Raw genomic sequence first — 24,421 nt, 5'->3', positions numbered from 1 at the left:
GTTGCAACGCCGATTATTAGGCGGTGCTGGGGAAGATTCAGCGATCGCTGATGGTTCTGCATACGGCTGGAGTGTAGGGGCGACCGGCGGATGTGCGAGCAAAGTGTTTGCACCTTCAGGAGCAGGGCTTGGAACTCCGGATTATTTTTCAGGAAGCACAGCACCACCAGGTTCAAGGTGTGAGCCAGGCAAGGAATGTGTTTCAGTTGTGAAAGGGCTATGGCAGCCATAAAATTCCTTCCATTATCACTGACTACCTTGCCTGCCTCAAGATGTACACTGCACAGCCATGACTGAGTTTCTTGCTGCAAGTACTCGGCCAGTACTTCTGCGGTGTGTCTGTTGTCGCCCAAACACTTCATTTCTAGCACAGCCTGCTGACGCTTACCATTAGCTGTTCCATAATGGGACACCTCGTGTGCAACACTGGCAGTTGCAGATGGAGTGGTCGTGCGACTGCGCTCTGTGGATGGGCTTTCACTTCTGGAGGAGAAGGAGGGGTGGCGAACGCCTACAGCCAACTGTTTCCTAGACTGTGGGATAGGCAGAACTGTCCCACTATGGCTGTCCCCTGTGGACCCTGCATCCACCACATTAACCCAGTGCGCCATGATGGACACGTAATGTCCCTGGCCATGCCTACTGGTCCATGCATCTGTTGTGAGGTGCACCTTTCTACTGACTGATTGCCTCAGTGCATGGACAATGCGGTCTTTGACATGCTGGTGGAGGGCTGGGATGGCTTTTCTCGCAAAGAAGTGTCGACTGGGTAGGTCATAGCGTGGCACTGCGTAGGCCATCAGGGCTTTGAAAGCTTCGATTTTAACCAAACGGTAGGGCATCATCTCTAACGAGATTAGTCTAGCAATGTGGGCGTTCAAATCCTGTGTACGCGGATGAGAGGATGAGTACTTTCTTTTCCTAACGAGAGTCTCTTGTAGGGTGAGCTGGACGGGAGAGCTGCATATGGTGGAACTAGCAGGGGTGGTGGTGGACATGGCAGATTGAGAGAGGGTTGGTGATAGTATTCTTGATGTTGGCCTACCTACAGTGTTTCCTACCAAGAACCTTGTGATTCCCTGACTGCTTGGCCTTCCGACGATACCTCCACATTTGCTGCTGGTGGTGTCCTAACCGGTGGGCTTACTGTGAGGGAAGCAATGTAGCGTTGCTGACTACCTTCAATCTGAGCTGGTGCACCAATGGTACTGGACGTTTGGTAGTTAGTCCAGGCTTGCAAGTGCATGCTGGTTAAATGTCTACGCATGCACGTTGTGTTTAAACTTTGGATATTCTTCCCTCTGCTAAAGGTCTTTGAGCACTTCTTACAGATAACTTTGCACTCATCATTCGGATCTTTGTTTAAAAATGCCCACACTGCACTCTTCCTACTATGAATTACCTTCAGGCATTGCACGCTGTGCTACTTTCACCAGATGGCCACGCTGTCCTAAAACTGTTTTTTGATTTGACAAACATTTTTGGACAGATACGGGCCTGCCAGATGAAAGCTGTTGAGATGTAGATGGCTGCTGCGGATCCTCCTCCTCCGCTTCTGAGCTATTGGCAGCGGCAGCCTCTTCCCCCAATGGCTGCCAATCTGGGTCAACAACTGGGTCATCTATCACCTTCTCTTCAATGTCATGTGCACCTTCCTCTGTGTCACCGTGTAAGGTGCTATAGCGTTCGTGATGGGGTACCATAGTCTCATCAGGGTCAGATTCTGGCTTAGTACACTGCGAGGGCAATGTAGTGATCTGAGTCAATGGAACAGCATAATAATCTAGCTGTGGCTGTGCATCTGTGCACTCCATGTCCGATTCATCTTGTCATGGGCTTTTAATAGTTTCCCTCTCTAACCCAGGCACGGTATGTGTAAAGAGCTCCATGGAGTAAACTGTAGTGTCGCCTGCCGCATCCTTCACTTTTGGTTTGGGTGAAGGACATAAGGAAGCGACTTGTTCCTGACCGGGAGCATCCACTGACGACTCGATGCTTTTAGATTTCAAACCTTCTGAAGAGGAGGCGAAAGAGCTAGAGGCTGAGTCAGCAAGGAAAGCCAATTTTTTTTCCTGCTGCTCCGGCTTTAAAACCTGTTTTCCTACTCCCAGATAAGGGAGCCTTCGAGGCCTTGTGTAGCCAGACTATGACGCTGGCTCACCACCTCGAGCCTTTGGTGCTATTTCGCTTTTCCCACTACCACCAGATGCTCCACCAACACCACCATCACTACCAGCTGTTAACGCCCGCCCACGGCCTCTTCCACCAGATTTTCTCATTTTTGGAAAAATCTAACCAAAATAACGACCATTATATGGTACTGTGAAACAAGGTAGAAGGTGTATATAAACTTGTGGAGAATTTTAATCTCCCTTTTTGGGGGGGGAGACTGCAACAAAACTCAGGCGCAGTGTATTACACTACTCAATGTAAGTGGCAGAACGTGGCTGGAAGATGTACGACAAACTAACATAACTGTGACGTAGATCCACTTAGTGCCAATTTAAATCTCCCTTTTATTTGGGGGAGACTGCAACAAAATGCAGGCCCAGTGTATTACACTACACAATGTAAGTGGCAGAACGTGGCTGGAAGATATATATATAAAAAAAAGGGCTGTAGTACATTTTCAATCTCCCTATAATAATCTCAGGACAAGTATGGCAGCAATAAAAAGGACTGCTTCACTGCACACAAAAGTGTGGACAAAGAAACAAGAGAACTGTGCAGAAAGGAACAACAGGATTTTTGCTTTTAAAAAAGCAGTTGGTTTGCACAGTGGCGTACAAACAGAAATGCAGCTATCAGGGAGCCTTATAGGGCAGCCTAATAAGCTACAGAGCTGATGCACAAAAAAATAAACTCCACTGTCCCTGCAAAGAAAAGGTGGTGTTGGACAGTGGAAATCGCTACAGCACAAGCAGTTTCGGGGTTAATCTTCCCTCCCTAACTATATCCCTTCTTCTGATGAAGCTGCAGCAACCTCTCCCTATGCTAAGATCGGCAGAAGTAAGATGGCGGTCAGCGTGCACGCCCCTTTATAGCCCCTGTGACGCCGCAGAAAGCAAGCCAATCACTGTAATCCAATCCAATATTGCGGCCAGCATGCAGCCAGCGGGTAAGGAAAGGGTGAATCAAACACCCGAAAACTCCGCCCATATGACCGAAAACCAGTCCCGCCAAATTCAGGTGACAGGTTCCCTTTAAGGCACAGATAAAAGGTATCAGTGACGTGGATAGTTCTATACTGCATATGGCTTTATTATTGTTCAAAGCTGATTACCATCAATCGACAAAAACATCATATAAACAACAAACCCGTCTGTGTAAATTTGATCTGACACTCGGAATTAACAATCTCACCAATGTCTGCAGTCCAGTATGGCTAAAGGGTATTGTTCCTTCATAGCAGGCACGGACTGGATAGGAAATTCAGTCCTGGCATTTAAAATCACACAGGCCCGTCCCCAAGCACCAGATGGACTATATCACTAATATTACCCTGGATGGAGGAAAAGCAAGATTATTTACAAGACCAATATTTCTAATGATACCCTTAGCCTGCTGGGGTAAGTGACAGAGTCAGTGACTTTGTGCTCCGTCACAACTCTTAACAATGAGTGTCTTTAGAACACTGATTCTGTTAACAATGTAGCAGACAAGGCGGCCCACGACCAGACAGACCCTTCGGGCATTTGCCAGGATTGCCATAATGTCCAATTCAGGCATTACCATAAATGTTCTCTTACCCTATTTTCACCCTATTAAAGCTCTGGTTCCCTGAAGTCTCTCGCCCTAACAAGTGCAGTGCACCTGTATAGGAACCCCTATATTTTCCCTAAGTCACTCTTGACGTGTTTCCTCCATTAAGGGCTCTCCAGGGAAGTTTTAACTGCACATTAGCTAGTATCAGGGTCTAACAGATTAGAGCATTTCTAATAGACACTTTGGAATATGGTTCTCTTATATGTTTAGTTGGGGAATTAAATTATTTTAAGACATAGGCCCTACACAAAAAGGAGCGTTGCATACAGTTAGGTCCATATATATTTGGACAGAGACAACATTTTTCTAATTTTGATTATATACATTACCACAATGAATTTTAAACAAAACAATTCAGATGCAGTTGAAGTTCAGACTTTCAGCTTTCATTTGAGGGTATCCACATTAAAATTGGATGAAGGGTTTAGGAGTTTCAGCTCCTTAACATGTGCAACCCTGTTTCTAAAGGGACCAAAAGTAATTGGACAATTGACTCCAAGGCTATTTCATGGAGAGGTGTGGGCAATCCCTTCGTTATGTCATTCTCAATTAAGCAGATAAAAAGCCTGGAGTTGATTTGAGGTGTGGTGCTTGCATTTGGAAGGATTTGCTGTGAAGTAAACATGTGGTCAAAGGCACTCTCCATGCAGGTGAAACAAGCCATCCTTAAGCTGCGGAAACAGAAAAAAAAAACATCTGAGAAATTGCTACAATATTAGGAGTAGCAAAATCTACCATTTGGTACATCCTGAGAAAGAAAGCAAGCACTGGTGAACTCATCAATGCAAAAAGACCTGGGCGCCCACGGAAGACAACAGTGATGGATGATCGCAGAATAATCTCCATGGTGAAGAGAAACCCCTTCACAACAGCCAACCAAGTGAACAACACTCTCCAGGAGGTAGGCGTATCAATATCCAAATCTACCGTAAAGAGAAGACTGCATGAAAGTAAATACAGAAGGTTCACTGCACGGTGCAAGCCACTCATAAGCATCAAGAATAAAAAGGCTAGACTGGACTTTGCTAAAAAAAATCTAAAAAAGCCAGCACAGTTCTGGAAGAACATTCTTTGGACAGATGAAACCATGATCAACCTCTACCAGAATGATGGAAAGCGAAAAGTATGGTGAAGGCGTGGTACAGCTCATGATCCAAAGCATACCACATCATCTGTAAAACATGGCTGAGGCAGCGTGATGGCTTGGGCATGCATGGCTGCCAGTGGCACTGGGTCACTAGTGTTTATTGATGACGTGACACAGGGCAGAAGCAGCCAAATGAATTCTGAGGTATTCAGAGCCATACTGTGTGCTCAGATCCAGCCAAATGCAGCCAAACTGATTGGTCGTCGTTTCATACTACAGATTGACAATGACCCAAAACATAAAGCCAAAACAACCCAGGAGTTTATTGAAGCAAAGAAGTGGAATATTCTTGAATGGCCAAGTCTCAACCCAATTGAGCATGCATTTCACTTGTTAAAGACTAAACTTCAGACAGAGAGACCCACAAACAAACAGAAACTGAAAACCACCACAGTGAAGGCCTGGCAGAGCATCAAAAAGGAGGAAACACAGCATCTGGTGATGTCCATGAGTTCACGACTTTAGGCAGTCATTGCCAACAAAGGGTTTTCAACCAAGTACTAAAAATGAACATTTTATTTAAAATTATTTAATCTGTCCAATTACTTTTGGTCCCTTTAAAAACAGGGTGGCACATGTTAAGGAGCTGAAACTCCTAAACCCTTCATCCAATTTTAATGTGGATGCCCTCAAATGAAAGCTGAAAGTCTGAACTTCAACTGCATCTGAATTGTTTTGTTTAAAATTCATTGTGGTAATGTCTATAACCAAAATTAGAAAAATGTTGTCTCTGTCCAAATATATATGGACCTAACTGTAGGTGTCCGGTACTGAAACTTCTGGATGACCTTTAAAAATAAACATTTTGTTTGAATATTTCAAAGTGAAAAGAAATTGGTTGTCAACCTGAAATTCAGGTATGTAATCACATCCATTTTCCACTCAAATGGGCCACTCAGCTGTCAGTTAGTGATGGTGCATGGTTACAGCTGCCTATCACTATGCATTGAGCGTTTACTGAAGCCATGCCCACCCAACCCATGACTGAAAGCCTGAGGCTTCCAGGAGGAATAAAGTTTCTCCTGATTGTTGGAATCTCAGTTCAGGCGCTGGGCAGCTTCAGAATGCTATTGACCTACAGATAAACCCCATATCAGAAGGTTAATAGTGCTTTTTACATGACAGGTTCCCTTTAACTGATGAATTTAGACCATTCACTTTACAAGTTAACAGTGTAAGTGATCTTGTGTTAATGTGTGGTTCTTTCTGTGTTATTCACCATTTAACCTATAACAATAGGTGGCCAAATTACTCTTTAATTACCATGTATTCTGGTCTATTTGGCCCTACCCGTGCAAATGGGTTCTACAACGCCAGGAATAACAAAACCATACTTCATTCCTTAAAGATATGCCAGAGAGGATCCCCATCCTCTCCTCCCTTCCATACCTGAGCCAACCAAGAGAACAATACAACATATAATATTTAGATAAGAAATAAATCTTGTGTGGGACAACCCACTCAGGCACGGCATTCAGGAGAACTAGAAATATTTAAGTTAATGACATAAAGATTTAGTAAAGGGAAAAGTCAATTTCCAAGGAAAAAGTGTACTTTTATGTTAATCATCCAGTTCAGATAATCAGTGAGAAGTAGAGTTGAGCGAATTTGTTTTGACTCGGTTCCGAATACGATCAGCATCGAATATCGTTTGGCAATATTCATCGAACACAGCTGAATATCATTAGAGTCAATAGAAGTAGAAATTACCAAATGTTTGGAACCGATCATCTAACATACATTCGGCACGAATAGGGCTCAAATATGGCCCGAATATGTCAAATTCAGATTCCGTGACCAAATCCGAACAAATTCGCTCAACTCTAGTGAGGAGGCCTTAGAAAGGGCTTGAAGTTTAGTCGACACAGCAATTGGATTTTCAAAGAAGTGGAGTTTTCCACTTAGGGATACTTGGAGTTGTGCCAAATGCATGTCTTTTTCAAAAAGGGTTTTAAGCTAACTAGTGATTAGGCTTTGCACCTTGCAGAAAAGTTGGCAAAGATTAGATGTCCATTGTATTGAATATGTGAACTTTTTCTGCAAGCATCAAGAATTTTAATCTTGTCTTGGCAGTTAAGTAGTTGTTAGTGGACTCTTTAGGCAGTTAGAGAGTCTGAGTTTTATAGCGCTATTGGGAGCCATGTTGAGCTGAATTGTAATAAACCTTTTACTGATTCAGTTTCTCCTATTAGGCGTAGGTTGTTTCGTTGGCTGCTTTTTTCAATGTCATCCAGTTTTCTGTTAAAGCACCACTCTAGCGTTTTTTTCTTTTCTATTATTTCACTGCTTGGAGTGGTGCTTTAAAAGTATGTCCCTTTTCCCTGTCTGATATTCACTAGTGATGAGCGAGTACTGGTTGCTCCGGGCTTTCCCAAGCACACTCGGGTGGTCTCCGAGTATTTATAACTGCTCAGAGATTTAGTTTTTGCTGACGCAGCATCATGATTTACAGCTGCTAGCCAGCCTGAGTACATGTGGGGGTTGCCTGGTTGCTAGGGAATCCCCACATGTATTCAAGCTGCCTATCAGCTGTAAATCATGCAGCTGAGGCAATGAAAACTAAATCTCCGAGCAGTTACAAATATTCGGAGCCCACCTGAGTGTGCTCGGGAAAACCCAAGCAACGAATATACTTGCTCATCACTAATATTCTGCTTCTGGCATTTTCATCAGTTTTTGCCTCCATTCTCGTCGGTGTCCAGCGGAAAGTGATCTGCCTGCAGCTCCAGTGTTTCATGGAGCTGCACAGATGTCACTTTTCAATACAAGTCTTTGAGAGCCTCTTTCTGGCTCTCAGACTTGAATTGAGATCTCGTGACATAGCTTGTGAAGCTAATATCACAAGATGGCACTGCGACACCAGAGTGGCACCGAAAAATAGGCAAGACGCTGGAGGGTGAGTAACTGACCAGAGGCAGGGGGCTTACATTTAAAGCACCACTCCACCTCTGACAAAAAACAAAATGCTGGAGTGGTGCTTTAAGTGACAAAGTTGTCATTTTTCTGTTATACAGTGCCCTGCGAAAGAATTCGGCTCCCTGAAAGTTTTCAACCTTCACCCACATAGCATGCTTCAAACATAAAGATACCAAATATAAATGTTTGGTGAAGAATCACCAAAATTTATTGCTTATTTTAAATTTTTGTAGAAATTCAAAAACTGAAAAGTGGGCATGCAATATTATTCGGCCCCTTTAACTTAATACTTTGTTGCGCCACCTTTTGCTGCTATTACCCCAAGGGACTTGCAGCTGTATGTCTCTATCAGTTTTGTACATCGAGAGACTGAAATTCTTGCCCATTCTTCCTTGGCAAACAACTCGAGCTCAGTGAGGTTTGATGGAGATCGTTTGTGAACAGCAGTTTTCAGCTCTTTCCACAGATTCTCGATTGGACTTTGACTTGGCCATTCTAACACCTGGATACGCTTCCATTGTAGATTTTGCTTTGTTTGGGATCATTGTCTTGTTGGAAGACAAATCTCCATCCCAGTCTCAGGTCTTTTGCAGACTCCAACAGGTTTTCTTCAAGAATGGTCCTGTATTTGGCTCCATCCATCTTCCCATCAATTTTAACCATCTTCCCTGTTCCTGCTGAAGAAAAGCAGGCCCAAGCCATGATGCTGCCACCACCATGTTTGACAGTGGGGATGGTGTGTTCAGGGTGATGAGCTGTGTTGCCTTTACGTCAAACATATCATTTGGCATTGTTGCCAAAAAGTTCGATTTTGGTTTCATCTGACCAGAGCACCTTCTTCCACATGTTTGGTGTGTCTCCCAGGTGGCTTGTTGCAAACTTTAAATGACACTGTTTATGGATATCTTTAAGAAATGGCTTTCTTCTTACCGCTCTTCCATGAAGGTCAGATTTGTGCAGTGTACGACTGATTGTTGTCCTGTGGACAGACTGTCCCTCCTCAGCTGTAGATCTCTGCAGTTCATCCAGAGTGATCATGGGCCTCTTGGCTGCATCTCTGATTAGTCTTCTCCTTGTTTGAGATGAAAGTTTAGAGGGACGACCTGGTCTTGGTAGATTTACTGTGGTATGATACTCCTAACATTTCAATATGATTGCTTGCACAGTGCTCCTTGGGATATTTAAAGTTTTGGAAATCATTTTGTATCCAAATCCAGCTTTAAACTGCTCCACAACAGTATCACGGACCTCCCTGTTGTGTTCCTTGGTCTTCATGATACTCTCTGTGCTTCAAACAGAACCCTGAGACTATCACAGAGCAGGTGCATTTATACAGAGACTTGATTACACACAGGTGGATTATATTTATCATCATTAAGTATTTAGGACAACAGTGGATCATTCAGAGATCCACACTGAACTTCTGGAGTGAGTTTGCTGCACTGAAAGTAAAGGAGCCAAATAATATTGCACGCCCCACTCTTCAGTTTTTGAATTTCCACAAAAATTTTAAATAAGCAATACATTTTGTTCAAGTTCACAATTGTGTTCCACTTGTTGTTGATTCTTCACCAAAAGTTTACATTTGGTATCTTTATTTAAAGCATGATATGTGGGAAAAGATTGAAAAGTTCCAGGGAGCCAAATACTTTCCAAGGCACTGTATTTTATCTTAAGGATAGCATGGAGTCCTCCATGTCTGATGCCCTCTGATCAATCGTCATGATTCTTTTTTTTATGCTCTATTACTTGTGACACAGTAAGGCTTGGATAGGCTATAGTATAATGTCAATTGCAGGCATAAAAATGTCTGAAATTGCTTTACCCATTTTTTGAAGAGAATAATATGAAGGTAATGATTCTTCTTGATCTGAAGGATTGTGCTCCCTTTGATCTCCTTGCATCTTTCACTGTGGCCCTACGTTGTGGAGCATGAATGAATTTGTCCATATTGTCATTATATTTGTGTTATACTGTACTCTGTTATGCATTGGGTGTTTTAATATGATATATAAGATTTTCTTCACACTTCTTCTAGATTTGTTGTCAAGTGTGAAAGGGAAATAACTTTATTGTTCCATTTTAGAGTGCTCAAATGTAACGGAAAACTTGACATTAGAATCATGTGTTAATAATTTCTTTATTCCATGTAGGGTGAGAGAGGACAAGATGGAAAAAGCATTATCGGACCACCTGGACCTCCTGGGCCTTTGGTGACCCTTCAAGAAGTGAGAAAATGTGGTAGATGCTCTGCATATAATATTTTACATGACACACAAGGTTAAGGAAACCTAACAATGTGCACAAAAGCGAAAAGAACCTGCACCATTCGTGACTCTCACAACATGGGAGAATATCCGAACACACTTTGCAATTTTTTTGGGAACTCCGGGTGCTTCACCGCATTGGAAAAGTTTCATGAAATTTCAAAGAATGAAGAAGGTAGCACTCTCTGGTAAAATACTTGTTTATTTAACAATCCTTAAAACATAGATGCAGGAGGGTGCAGTTACAAAAGAAGGACCGTCTTTTGGGCCTGTGCCTTCCTGCATCCAGGTTTTAAGGATTGTAAAAAAAAAAAAAAAAAGTGTTTTACTGGACAGAGTGTTGACTTCTTCTTTCTTTGAAATTTCAAAGAGGGAACCTATCATCAGATTTTTGCTATGGAATCTTACAGCTGCAGGCAGAGAGCCCGATTACCTGCATGGTGTCCACTTCCCCCTCCATGCAGGGATGCCGGCTTACTCACCACGCCAGCTATGCAGCATGGTCCACGGCATTCTTCTGCTTCCGTGTCACTTCGTACTTTTGTGTGAGAGCGCCGCAGTGCCACGGCACACCTAGTATGCGTATGCCCACGCTTCCCCGTTCTTAAAAGGGCAGTGTGCTCATTTTGCTAGATGACCATCTTATTGCCAAGTGGGATTTCGCGTAAGTAGTACACCTGCAAGATGGCTCAAAGCCAATGGCTGGGAGGCATCTTGCATAAAAAACTACCTCTTCCCTAGGGAGTCAGCAAGCAATGTAGTGAATGATTAGTTAGTAAGGTTTGGATATTTTGGATCCAACTTTATTTTTTTCAATGGGAAAAGGGACATGTGACATATCACACTTATTGAGAATTTCAAAAGAAAAACAATGACGTGCTTGGTTTTAACGTAACTTTATTCTTTCAAGAGTTATTTACAAGTTTATGACCACTTATAAAAATGTGCTGCCCATTGTATTGGACTGTCAATGCAATCCTCTCCTTCCACTCTTGACACAAGGATAGCAACACCGCAGAAGAAATGCCACCACAGGCTTCCTGTAGCTGTTGTTTCAGATGCTGCACATCTCACATCTTCTCAGCATAGAGAATTGCCTTCAGATGACCCCAAGGATAAAAGTCTAAGGGGGTCAGATCGGGAGACCCTGGTGGCCATTCAACTGGCCCATGATGACCAATCCACTTTCCAGGAAACTGTTCATGTAGGAATGCTCGGGCCTGGCACCCATAATGAGGTGGTGCACCATCTTGCTGGAAAAACTCAGGGAACCTGCCTTCTTCAGTGCATAAAGAAGGCAACACATCATCATGTAGCAATTTCAGATATCAGATAGTGGCATTGAGTTTTCCATTGATGAAGAATGGCCCCACTATCTTTGTAAGAAGTAAAGAAAAACAAAAAAAGAGCCAGCTCACCAGGCAGCCACAGGTGCACAGAACCTCCACGCTGATCCACGTAGTAGCAACAGGAAAGAAGAAAAAAAACTTTGTTCCAGCTCCAGAAATGCTTGAATAAAACTTGGTACTTTATTATTCCATATGTATCAAAGCAAAGACTGTAGGGCTCTCCAGAGCACACCGGAAAACGAGCTCGTTTCCCAGTGTGCTCTGGAGAGCCCTACAGCCTTTGCTTTTATACATATGGAATAATAAAGTACCAAGTTTTATTCAAGCATTTCTGGAGCTGGAACAAAGTTTTTTTCTTCTTTCCCACTATCTTTGTACCCCATATACCACACCATACCATCAATTTTTGTGTTCCGATTTTTGTGTTTCCTGGAAAGTGGATTGGTCGCTGTGGGCCAGTTGAATGGCCACCAAGGTCTCCCAATCTGACCCCCTTAGACTTCTATCTTTGGGGTCATCTGAAGGCAATTGTCTATGCTGTGAAGATACGAGATGTGCAGTATCTGAAACAATGGATACTGGAAGCCTGTGCTAGTTTGATGTGTCACATGACCCTCTTCCCATTGAACAAAATAAAGTTGGATCCAAAATGTCCAACTTCAAAATGGCCGCCATGGTCACTATCCATCTTGAAAAATGTTTCCCCTCTCATATACTAATGTGCCACAAACAGGAAGTTATCACCAACCATTCCAATTTTATTTAGATGTATCCATATAAATGGCCCACCCTGTACACATGACACAATTTATGTCTTCAGGAGTAGGAAGGCTTTAGTACCATCCACTTCTACAGATGAATTTCGGGGAAGTTAAATGTCTGGTACGTACGATTTTGTACTGCAGATCCATTTGTTCTCTATGAGATAAACCACTGTCAGGAATGTCCGGCAGCGACTCTCTTAGAGAACACAGGAGAGGTCGTTGGAGCAATTGCTTCTGTTATGGGAGAGACGGCTGAGATAACTGCCAGCTGAATGATTGGACAAATCATCATTTAGCTGTAAGCAAACTAAAATGTATGGGATGTATGTATGCTTCTGTTGCTCTATTTTTTCCTTATTATAAGTAAGAATGTATTAAAATTGCAATATAAAATTAACCATCTGCTCTTTTTAACAGTTACTGCTAAATGACACAGAAGGATTATTAAACCTTTCAGATATTGTGATACCCCTAGGTGCACAAGTGAGTATACTGTGACTAAGATAAGGAAAACTAGGAATAATATTGCACGCCCCTCTTCTCAGTTTTTGAATTTCCACAAAAATTTAAAATAATCATTAAATTTTGTTCAACTTCACAATTGTGGTACACTTGTTGTTGATTCTTCACCAAAAGTTTACATTTGGCATCTTTGTTTGAAGCATGATATGTGGGAAAAGGTTGAAAAGTTCCAGAGGGCCGAATCCTTTCGCAAGGCATTGTATGCATTATCTCCTGACCTGAACTAGACAACCCCATAGGCATATATGAGGCTGTTGAGTTAGGTTTGGGAGACCCACAGCCAATCGATGCATTGCCATCCAACCTCAGACCATGATACATAGAAGTTTGATTTCAGCCTAAATATGTTTAAAATTTAGTAAGGAAGGAGGAAGTGAAAGCACTCCAACCCAGGAATAAAAGAAAAAAAACTTATTTTGGCATGTCAAACCAAGTTAAAAACATAAAAAGCGCCCTTAATTATAGGATTAAAGGCCAGAATATTCATTTCTCTTAAAGGGAAGGTGCCATAAAAAAAAAAAAATTTTCAGAAATTGTAAAAATGTAAAGAATTAATGATTACATTTTCTTAAAAAATATTATCATTTGTTTATAATTTAGTAAAATATGAAAAACAATTTGAAAAGTTTTGGAATTTCCACTTTTCAACACTAGGGGGAGCAGCTGCTGAAATTTCAGAAAAACCTAGTGTACAAATAGCTCACATTACAGCACTGCAGTAATTATGGGCGGAGTCTGCTGACCTGTGTGATGTCTCCTCCCCTTCTGGGTGTTTGCTAAGGGATTAGAGAGGATGAGATTCAGGAACCCAGTGAGCAGCCATTTTGTTGGTGACTGCAGAGTATGGCTGCCGTCACACTATCAGTATTTGGTCAGTATTTTACCTCAGTATTTGTAAGCCAAAACCAGGAGTGGAACAAATAGAGGAAAAGTATAATAGAAACATATGCACCACTTCTGCATTTATCACCCACTCCTGGATTTGGCTTACAAATACTGAGGTAAAATACTGACCAAATACTGAGCGTGGACGGCAGCCTTAGGCTACTTTCACACTAGCGTTGTTGGCTGTACGGTGCAATGCGTCATTCAGGAGAAAAAACGCATCCTGCAAAGTTGTCTGCAGGATGCGTTTTTCCCCATAGACTAACATTACCGACGCATGTAACGTTTGTGCGTCGAGTCCACCATTTTCGACCGCGCATGCACGGCCGAAACTCCGCCCCCTCATGCCCAGACCTTACAATGGGGCAACGGAAGCGTCGCAAGACTGCTTCCGCTGCCCACGTCGGGCATTTCTTTCACAGCATGCGTCAGTACGACGCACTGTGAAAGGCCCGTACCGACGCTAGTGTGAAAGCAGCCTTATACTGACAAGTAGACAGTCACCATGGCAGGCAGCAAGGATTCTGGGAGATATGTGGTGGAGGGAGCAGGGTGACAGCAGCACAGAGTATTTCAGGAGAGCAGTGTGCTGGTCTATAGGGGCCCCCTGTTTGGTGCGCGGAGCAGCCAGGGATTATACATAGAGCGCTGTCTTATACACACCTGGATGGACCGCCTGCTCCACAGAAATCCAGGAAACATTTCTGAGGATTGATGGCCTGTTCTGATCCAGACTTTGCATGCAGACCCCATTCCCCTCCTCAGATCCTGTCCTGGCGATGTGTGAAAGCAAGGCGACAGGCACAGTCGGGGTGACGCTGGGAAGGAAATGTAGCCATATAGTAACAATAAAAATGAGACCCCTCTCTTCAGCTGCCTCACCAGCCTTCCCCTGACTACACCTAACTGGAGGTCATGCTGTCCCCTCTATTACCCCAGACACGCGTGCAGGTGCTCAGCCAGAACAACCCTAGAATGGGTCCGCTTTCTGAATATAATACTGACATACAGATCACACATAATACCGCCATGTAGATCACACATAAAACCACCATATAATTCTCACATAATACTGCCACATAGATAGATCACACATAATCCCACAATACAGTTCTCATATAATCCCGTCATATAGTTCTTATATTATTGCACCATACTGATCAAACATAATACAACCATACATATTACATATAATACTGTCATATAGATCACACATAATGCCATCATACAGGTCACACATAATAATTAGCGGCATCAAGTGTGGTCTATATGGCAGCATTATGTAAAAAATATACATTATATGGTGGCATCATGTTTGATCTATATGGCAGCAGTATGCAAAAAATATATATATGGCAACATTACGTTCTGTCCATATTACAGTATTATGTAATAGATATATCTGGCGGCATTATGTATGACCTATATGGCAGTATTATGTAATAAATATATATGGCGGTATATTTATTATGTAAAGGCAGGAAAGTTGTGAGCTATGCCCTTCTGTGACCCCACACAATTATTATTTATTTTTTTTTGGGGGGGGGGGGCAATTAGACCTTATGCTATGTCGCCCTATGATTTGTATGTACGCCCCTGGTGACGATCCTCACAGCTTGTCCTGAAAGACAGCAGGCTTGGGGTGTCGGTGAGATTGAGGTGGGTTTCAGGGAGCAGGAGATGGGTGTCAGGGGGCATGGGGTGGGTCAGTGAGCTTAGGGTGGGTGTCAGGGCTCAGTCTCAGTCTTTCCTCTTCTGCTCCCTGGATCACTAGTCTCAGACCAACTGCCCTCTGCTCTGCACTGTATAGTAGGACGATCAGGCAGGAGACCTGAGGAGCTGCAGGACTACAACACTTAGGAGCTCAGTCCTGGCATGCTGGGACTTGTAGTGACACAGCAGCTAGAGCTTGCTGAGTGTCATCACCCCCTGGGTCTGCTTCCTTGTGCCAACCATAGCCCAAATGTTAGAACACTATTACTGTGCCAACCATAGCCCACCTCTTTACACTGTGCAGACCTCCCACCTGATCCATAGGTGCCTGCACACTGATCCCCCTGCACCATGCACAGCTGCAGGCAGGGAAGGGTTAACCATTACAGGCCAGCCTGGGTGCCGCCCCTTGTAACCAGGAGGGATCCCCTGCTGCAGAGAATCATGGGGCTTCAGACTCCAGGCTGCAATCTACAGGGACAGTCACTGTGTGGGGTGATGAAGTGTTGCCACAGATCAGTGCTGCACACATAACGCTCCATGTACAGGGAGACACACTGCTGCTGCTGGGGGATTTCCTGCCCCTGGACTGAGGGAGGAAGCTTTCAGCAATACAGGGCAGGTCGGCAGTGATCGCAGCCTGTACTGTAATAAGTACAGGCTGTGATCACTGCTAATGCTGCAGATACTTACCCCAAACCCTCGCTCCCAGCAGCTTCTCCTCAACATCTTCTGTCCTCGCAGCCCACAGCAAACAAAATGGCCGCGATCTCCTCTCACAGCTCCTCTCACAGCTGTGACGTAGCAGCCCAGTGGGCGTGTCCAGGTCACAGCTGAGAGGCAGGAGAAGCAGCCTCAGGGTATGTTCACACGTTCAGGATTTCCATCCTTTTTTTTTCAGGACAGTTTTTTTAAAAAACTGCAGCTCTTGGCAGAAAACGCAGGTCCTTTTTTTGTCCTTTTTTGATGCGTTTTTGATGCGTTTTTTAATGCGTTTTTTTATCCTTTTTTTACTGTGTGTTTCCTAGGAAGCTTTTTAGGGCTAAAATGGCTGAAAATACCCTAACCCTACCCCTAACCCTAACCCTACCCCTACCCCTACCCCTAACCCTACCCCTAACCCTAACCCTAACCCTACCCCTACCCCTAACCCTACCCCTAACCCTACCCCTAACCCTAACCCTAACCCTACCCCTAACCCTAACCCTACCCCTAACCCTACCCCTACCCCTAACCCTACCCCTAACCCTACCCCTACCCCTAACCCTACCCCTAACCCTACCCCTAACCCTAACCCTACCCCTAACCCTACCCCTAACCCTAACCCTACCCCTAACCCTACCCCTAACCCTAACCCTATTCTAACCTTAGTGAAAAAAAAAAAAATTCTTAATTTTTTTTATTGTCCCTACCAATGGGGGTGACAAAGTGGGGGGGGTGTCATTTACTATTTTTTTATTTTGATCACTGAGATAGGTTATATCTCAGTGATCAAAATGCACTTTGGAGCGAATCTGCCGGCCGGCAGATTCGGCGGGCGCACTGCGCATGCGCCCGCCATTTTGCAAGATGGCGGCGCCCAGGGAGAAGACGGCCGGACGGACACCGGGACGCCGGGTAAGTATAAGGGGGGGAGATTAGGGCACGGGGGGGGCATCGGAGCACTGGGGGGGGGCATCGGAGCACGGGGGGGGGGCATCGGAGCACGGGGGGGCGGGATCGGAGCACGGGGGGGCAGCCACACTCCGCCCACGCACTTCCGCCCGCTCCCCCGCACTTCCTGCTGCAGCGGTTCTGCACATCAAATCGCAGTAAAACCCGCAGATATATTTTTGATCTGCGGGTTTTACTGCGATTTTGACCTCACAATGGAGGTCTATGGGTGCAGAACCGCTGCGGTTCAGGAAGAAGAATTGACATGCTCCTTCTTTTTTCCGGGAGCTATTCAGCGCGGCTTTTTTTTTACAATTTCCGGACCATGTGCACAGTGTGTCCTGTTTTCCATAGGGTACAGTGTACTGTACCCTGCATGGAAAACAGCTGCGGAACCGCAGCGGCAAAACCGCCGCGGTTCCGCGGTAAAAAACGCACTGTGTGAACATGGCCTAAATGTAAGAGATGCGGTCGGGTCCGACTGTTGGCTCCTATGTCCATGTGTGCCGTAAGTGAGGAGTGCAAGTGTCGTTCCCAGACACACACACCCCCACTAGTCAAAATGGCAGCCCCCAGTGGCACACACAAATGTCAATAAATAAAAAACTATTAAAGTAGTTAATTTAATTTTGTATTAAAAATAATTGATTGTATAATCAATAATTATTAATACAAAAATTAAAATCACGGCACCTTCCCTTTAAGTATCAGCACACATGACCGCCGCAGCAATAGGAAGCAGGAGGCTGACAGTGCGCACTACTGAAGAGGAATAAATACTCACTGCAATCTCTGATGAACACCTGGTGTGTATTCCGGCAGTTCTCTGCTTGTGAGCAGCGCATGATGTCTCTGCCATGCGCTGCTTACAAGCATTAAGCTGCTGCTGGCACCAGAGCAGGACGCTGCGACTGCGAGGAAGCGTAGGAAGGTAAGAGTAAGGGTATGTGCACATGTTGCGGATTCCATTGCAGAGTTTTCCACGCTGATTCTGCAAAATCCACAGGTAAAATGACCTGCAGGTTTTCTGCAGATTCTGTGCGGATTTCACCTGCGTATTTTCACCTGCAGATTCCTATGATGGAATAGGTGTAAAATGCTGCAGATTCCGCACAAAGAATTGACATGCTGTGGAAAATAAACCGCTGCGTTTCTGCGCTGAATTTTCCGCAACATGTGCACAGCAGATTTGGTTTTTCATAGGTTTACATGGTACTGTACACCGAATGGAAAACTGCTGCGGATCTGCAGGGCCAAATCTGCTGCGGATCCGCAGCCAAATCCGCAACATGTGCACATACCCTAAAGGTTTGTTTTTTAATCTTTTCTGATGGGCCCATGGATACCAGGACTGGGATGGGGTCAATCGTACCAGCAAGGGGATGGGGCCAGTCAATCATACCAGGAACTGGATGGGGCCAATCCGTCAGATCAGAATAGGAATGGGACCATGCATACCAGGACTGGAATGGGGCAATGCATACCAGAATAAGGATGGGGCCATGCATACCAGAATAATGATGGGGCCATGCATACCAGGATGGGGATGAGGGGACCATATTTACCAGGATAGATGATCTTAAGTACAGAATTGACCACATTTTATTCTTCAGTTTTTTATTCCTAATTTCCTCCTCTAAAACCTAGGTGCATCCTTATGGTCCGGTGCGTCTTATAGTCCGAAAATACGGTAGATAGAAGAAAAGCCGGTAATTCATCTGCCATGTTCTGTAAAGTTACCACAGGAGCCGACAGGATAGAAGAGATGGATTACATGCAATAAATACAAATAGAATAGGTAGATGTATAGATATCAGTGACAAATACAATTAGTACCATGTGTGTGTGCAAATTACTGGACATGTATTTAATTGATAAAAGATTATTTTTCTGAAAAAAATGGCGTGGGCCCAGCGCAATTTTTGTAACCAGGAGAGGGAAAGCCATCGGCTGGGGACAGTGTGATTTTACGGTACGGGGCACATGAATTGCCGGATTTTCTATCTATTATACATAATGTGTGTGCGTGTTTTGACGAATATTTCCTTTGAAAACGATGTGTAAATGACATGGAGAATTGCTGTATGTAAAAGCTCATGTTAAAATAACATTGCAGTCGGACTGCATTCGGATGTAGATCGGATGCTAGTTGTGAAAAATCGAATTGTACTCGCATGACACTTGCATTACACTCGTGTGACTCTCGGCAGGGAGACTCGAACCAATTTTTCGTAAGTTTAGTGACTCCGGCCTTTAGCGTTTTTTTTCTGCACGTTTTCTGCAGATCTCCTATACACTACACGATACAATAACAATCTTGTTTGAGTATTGCATGTTTGTTGTTTATTTTATGTGTATTCCCCCTTATTTGATACTTTTTTGTTGCAGATATGAAGTCTTGTTTTTAATGATTTTTTTAATACTACAAAAATGCTTTCATTCTGAACTTAAAAACGCAGTTTTTTTTTTGTTTTTTTACATGCATTTTTCAGGCTCCCTAGTGAAGTTTATAGAGAAAAAAGCACCCAAACTGCACACTTTAGCAATGTCTTTAGATTCACCGACGGCAGACACTTCAGGAAATCACATCCACATTACTTGGATATTTAGGCTGTGTTCACATGTAACAAATGCAGTGTTTTTTCAGCTGCTTTTGTGTACAGAAATTCAGATGTGTTTAGCCAAGTGGATGGGATTTCATGAAAACTGTGCTCTCGGTGGATCTAAACTGGACTGCTGGAGTGTGCAGTTTTGGTGCTTTTTTTTACTCTAGTCTAAATGATTCTATATGAAGCCTAAAAAACCACATGCAAAACACTGCAGTTACGTTTTTAACTGCAGAATCAAAGCTTGTTTGTACTAAAAAAACACACTTAAAAACTCTGCTTCACATCTGCACCAAAAAAAGTATCAAATAACGGGAAAAGGCATAAAAAATACAGCAAAGATGCAGTAATCCGGAAAGATTGTTATTATTTAGTTTGGTGTGAACACCTGCAGAAAACAAATATTCATGAAATGTGCGAACACGACCTTACAGACAAAAGCCAGCTGTTATAAAGTGAAGCTACATAACGATGAGAAAGTTCTGTCTGCTACAACTATGAATGAATGAACAAAAAATAAGTCTATAGGTCCCAAGTAGAGATTAGCAAGATGCACAGATGACATCGTGCCAGGCCTGGCTAATCAAAAGCCTTAGGCCGGAGTCACACTACAGTGAGATATCGCCGAGTCTCGCAGGTTAAAAACAAGCTCTGGCACCGGCACTCCGGAGCGGAGCGTGCGCTCCATATATTTCTATGCGGCCTCGCGCACCGCTCTGGAGTGCCGGTGTCAGAGCTTGGTTTTAACCTGCGAGACTCAGCCGTATCTTGCTGTGTGTGATCCCGGCCATACCAGGGACGCTGGAAGGTAGAAGAGTAGCAGCCTTTCGTCCAGCTGCCAGGTAGCACTGACCTGCATGCTAGAGCAGACTCCTGTGAATCGATCCGCTCACCTCTAGTCCAAACAGTCTGGGATACAGTGAGACCATTCTGGATTTGGGTCTACGCCTCGCAGTCCCGGCGTCTGCTGAATATCTCACTGTCACCCTCCCCTCTGACAACACCTCCTGCCGGGGTAAAAGAAATGGTAAATGGGTGTGGCTTGGGGATAGTAGATGCGTAGTCAAATCGCGCTGCATAATTTGTCCCTCTTTCTGTTCTTCAGAGGTTGTGAAGTGTGGATCAGTCTTTAATGTTAATGTGCTTAATTTATTACTAATCTTTCAGGGGCCAAGAGGACCAAAAGGTGATACTGGTGTCCATGGATTGCATGGAAAAAAGGTAGTGACAAAATGTAATGTCCACAGAAAAATAAGAAAAATAAAGTTACGGACTTTGGAAATTAAAGCAAAGAAATGAAACTCATCTGTTCTTTATGGGCTTAAATGATATCTAATTATAGAATGGAAGTCTGTGCAGTCATTCAGATTGATAGGAGCTGATCTGCAGTACCCAGGAGGGCCAGGAACAATCACTACATAGTGTAGATAGCAGTGGTGTTCCACTGCTGCCGATAACATTTTATCGGTGTAGGTGCTAAGTACCTCCCGATTGCTCATCAATATCATACTAGTGGACAACATTTTAATGTTTTTTCAAAAATAGTAAGGGCTTGATTCGTCCGTTTCCACCAGAAATCTGGCATAAACCTGTTTCAAAATGTTTTCACAGCATGAAGTCATTTTAACGCCAACTCAGACAACTTTCAAAAAGTTGGCACAGGAGGAGAGCAGCCTGTTCCTTTCCTGAGAAGTTCACCATAATTTACAGCATAACAGTGGTATAAATTATAGCAGGAAAATACATTTTTATGACTGGGGAATGACAACTGAAAGATGTGTCAAATTAATTCAGAGATATGTGCCTCTTAACCCTTTAGTGACCAAGTTAATTTTGACCCTAATGAAAAAGGCCAAATTTTAGAAATTTGACCAGTGTCACTATATGGTAATATTACTGGAACAATCCATCGTATCCCAGTGATTCTGAGAATTTTTTTGTGACATAATGTACTTCATGATAGTGGCAAAGTTTGTTCGATATGACTTGTGTTTATTTGTGAAAATACTGCCATTTTGGCAAAAATTCAGAAGAAAAGAAATCACAATTTTGAAACTTTCAATCTTTAGGTCCTTAGACCAATTAATCATGCTGTACAAAATAGTAAATAAATAACATTTCCCATATGTCTACTTTATATCTGCATCATTTTTCAAACATCGTTTTATTTTGTCAGGATGTTACATGGGATAAAAGTTTATGAGCAACACTTGTTTTTTGAAACACCAATTTGGGTGAAAGAAATTGAAGGCACCATGTTGCATCTGTGCATCTGCAGGGCCCCTAAGGTGCTTACCGTAAACCAAAAAAGAAAAACCCTTAAAAATTAACTTTTAATTATTCCTTTTAAAATTTAAGCAATGAGATTATATATATACTAGATTGTGGCCCGATTCTAACGCATCGGGTATTCTAGAATATGCATGTCCCCGTAGTATATGGACAATGATGATTCCAGAATTCGCCGCAGACTGTGCCCGTCGCTGATTGGTCGAGGCAACCTTTATGACATCATCGTCGCCATGGCAACCATTATGACATCTACGTGCCCGTCGCTGAATCAGAAACGTGGGATTTCTACGTCCTTTATGACATCATCGTCGCTGTGCCTGCCGCCAGGCCTCGACCAATCAGAGAAGCGGGATTTCCAGGACAGACAGACGGAAAAACCCTTAGACAATTATATATATAGATATATATATGTTTGTGTGTGTTAGGGATCAGGTTCCCGCCTCTGCACAGGGGGAATCTTCAGCCATCTCCACTGCAGTCTCCCATTCTTCTCCTGCCGCAGTGGAACCTGCTCAGCGCAGACGTCAGTTCCAGCAACTAGCTCAGCCTGATACTGTGCAAAGGGTTACTGCTGCCTTTCCAGGTTTTGCCATTGTAGCCAGTACGGGTCAGCTGCGAGCAGGCGTCTTTGGGATGAAGTCCTGCTTTTCCCCTTCTGAGCATGCCCAAGGTAAGATCTCTCATTGGAAATCAAGGGTCACATGCTCAGGTACTGCAGCAACTCCCATTGGTCATCTAGGAAGGTCCTGAACCTGTTCAAGTTCTGTGGCAGCTTTCCATTGGTCCTTCTGGGAAGGTCCTGAAGTTGCTGCAGCTATAAAAGATTTGCATGACTACACGGCCATGCGCTAGTATCAATTCATGTCATGAGTTTTGCGCCAATCAGGGCTCCGGCTCAAATAAGCCACTAGAATACCGGCACCTCTGGTGAGGAGATTGCATGTGTGCCTCTTTGACTGCGTGACCACAGACTGCTATCAGCTTAGCAGTTGCTGTATACTCTTGTGAGCTAAACAGGACACAGTGCTTTCTTTATGGGCGACTCTGTGAAGTATCAGAGTTCGCTTCTACAGCTATATAGTGCCGCCATTTGCCAGCAGCAGGTTTCTCTCCTGCACGGTGGACCCCGGGCTGCGATCGCACCAAATATCATCTCACTATTTACTCGGTGCGTTCCGCCAGCCTTTAACATAATACTAGCACCAGGGTCTGGCTAGTAAATGGCAGACATACAGCAGTCCTTGCGATACATCCAGCACCTGGAGGGTAGGTTGGCGGCTCTCGAGCACACAACCTCAGCTGTGGATGTTACCGCAGTTGCTGTACAGGCTGCTAGTGTGGCTGCAGCCAGTTTGTCCTCTCTCACTCCTGCTCCGACTTTATCCTGTCTCCCGCTTCCAGACAAGTTTGCTGGTGACAGTAAGCAATGTCGGGGATTCGTGAGTCAGTGCTCCATAAATCTAGAGCTTCTGGCTGCGCGCTTTCCTATGGAACGGGCGAAAGTGCGTTTTATCTTATCCCTTTTGTCAGGCAGGGCATTTGGAGAGGGCAGTGCCACTGTGGGAGCGCAATGATTGTGTGGTGCAGAGTGCTCCTCTCTTCCTGGACTCTCTGAAACAGGTCTTTCTAGGACCTCATGTCACCCACGATATGACGCTCCAACTGTTGGCAATAACCCAGGGTTCGTCCACGGTCAGCCAGTTTGCCGTCCAGTTCCGGACTCTGGTCTCAGAGCTGGAGTGGCCGGATAAAGTCCTTATTCCGGTGTTCTGGAAAGGACTGGCAGATCATGTGAAGGATGCCTTGGCTACCAGAGAGATTCCCGCCATACTGGAGGAGCTCATTACAATATCTACCCGTATCGACCTCCGTTTTATCGAGCGGAGGTTAGAGCGGACCCAGTGTAGGCAGAGGTTCCGGCTGGCTCCCACTTTCGCCAGACCTCTAGAATCTTCCGTTCATGCGTCCAACTCCCATGAAGCCTTGGAGGTTTCTCGAGCAGGACCTAAGTCCCGGGCCGCTCGAGCACCCATGGGTTGTAATATTTGCCAACAGTAAGGACATTATGCTACTAAACATCCACAGTGGTCGGGAAAACGTTCGCGTTCAGTAACCATTGGAGGTGGTTCACTAGACACAGCGGCATTTTCCTCCAAGCTGTCCTTTAAAGGCACAATCACTTTAGGCTCATCCACTCAAACAGTCAAGCTTTGTGTGGACTCAGGAGCAGAGGGGAATTTCATGTCCTCTGACTTTGCTCACCGCCACGCAATACCTCTGGTGATGCTCGCCAAACCGGTGACAGTTCGAGTAGTGAATGGGTCGACACTGCCATTACAAATCACACATCAGACTATCCCTTTCACATTATCCATGTCCGCTTCCCATCAGGAGATTATTTTCCTTCTTGTCCTTCCCGAGGGAATAGACTAGATTCTGCTGGGAATACCCTGGCTCTGTTTCCACTCCCCACATATTGAGTGGACCTCTGGGAGGATATTGGGTTGGAGTGAATCATGTAAGGGAAGATGTGAGGGAGTGC

The 24,421-nt window shown here is 44.2% G+C and overlaps 1 protein-coding gene across 2 annotated transcripts in view; it reads left to right on the top strand.

Moving 5' to 3' along the window:
- The window catches only part of COL15A1 (collagen type XV alpha 1 chain), a 1,189,398-nt gene that overhangs the window by 795,839 nt on the left and 369,138 nt on the right, over nt 1–24,421 (top strand). For both annotated transcript variants that reach the window (XM_069730463.1, XM_069730464.1), the window contains 3 exons: nt 9,982–10,056; nt 12,626–12,691; nt 20,755–20,808. In XM_069730463.1, the coding sequence (XP_069586564.1) occupies nt 9,982–10,056; nt 12,626–12,691; nt 20,755–20,808 (195 nt within the window). The remainder of the gene's footprint in view (nt 1–9,981; nt 10,057–12,625; nt 12,692–20,754; nt 20,809–24,421) is intronic.

Source organism: Ranitomeya imitator, chromosome 6, assembly GCF_032444005.1.
Source record: "Ranitomeya imitator isolate aRanImi1 chromosome 6, aRanImi1.pri, whole genome shotgun sequence".
In the NCBI taxonomy this organism is placed as follows: domain Eukaryota; kingdom Metazoa; phylum Chordata; class Amphibia; order Anura; family Dendrobatidae; genus Ranitomeya; species Ranitomeya imitator.
This window is presented reverse-complemented; position numbering and strand designations above follow the sequence as displayed.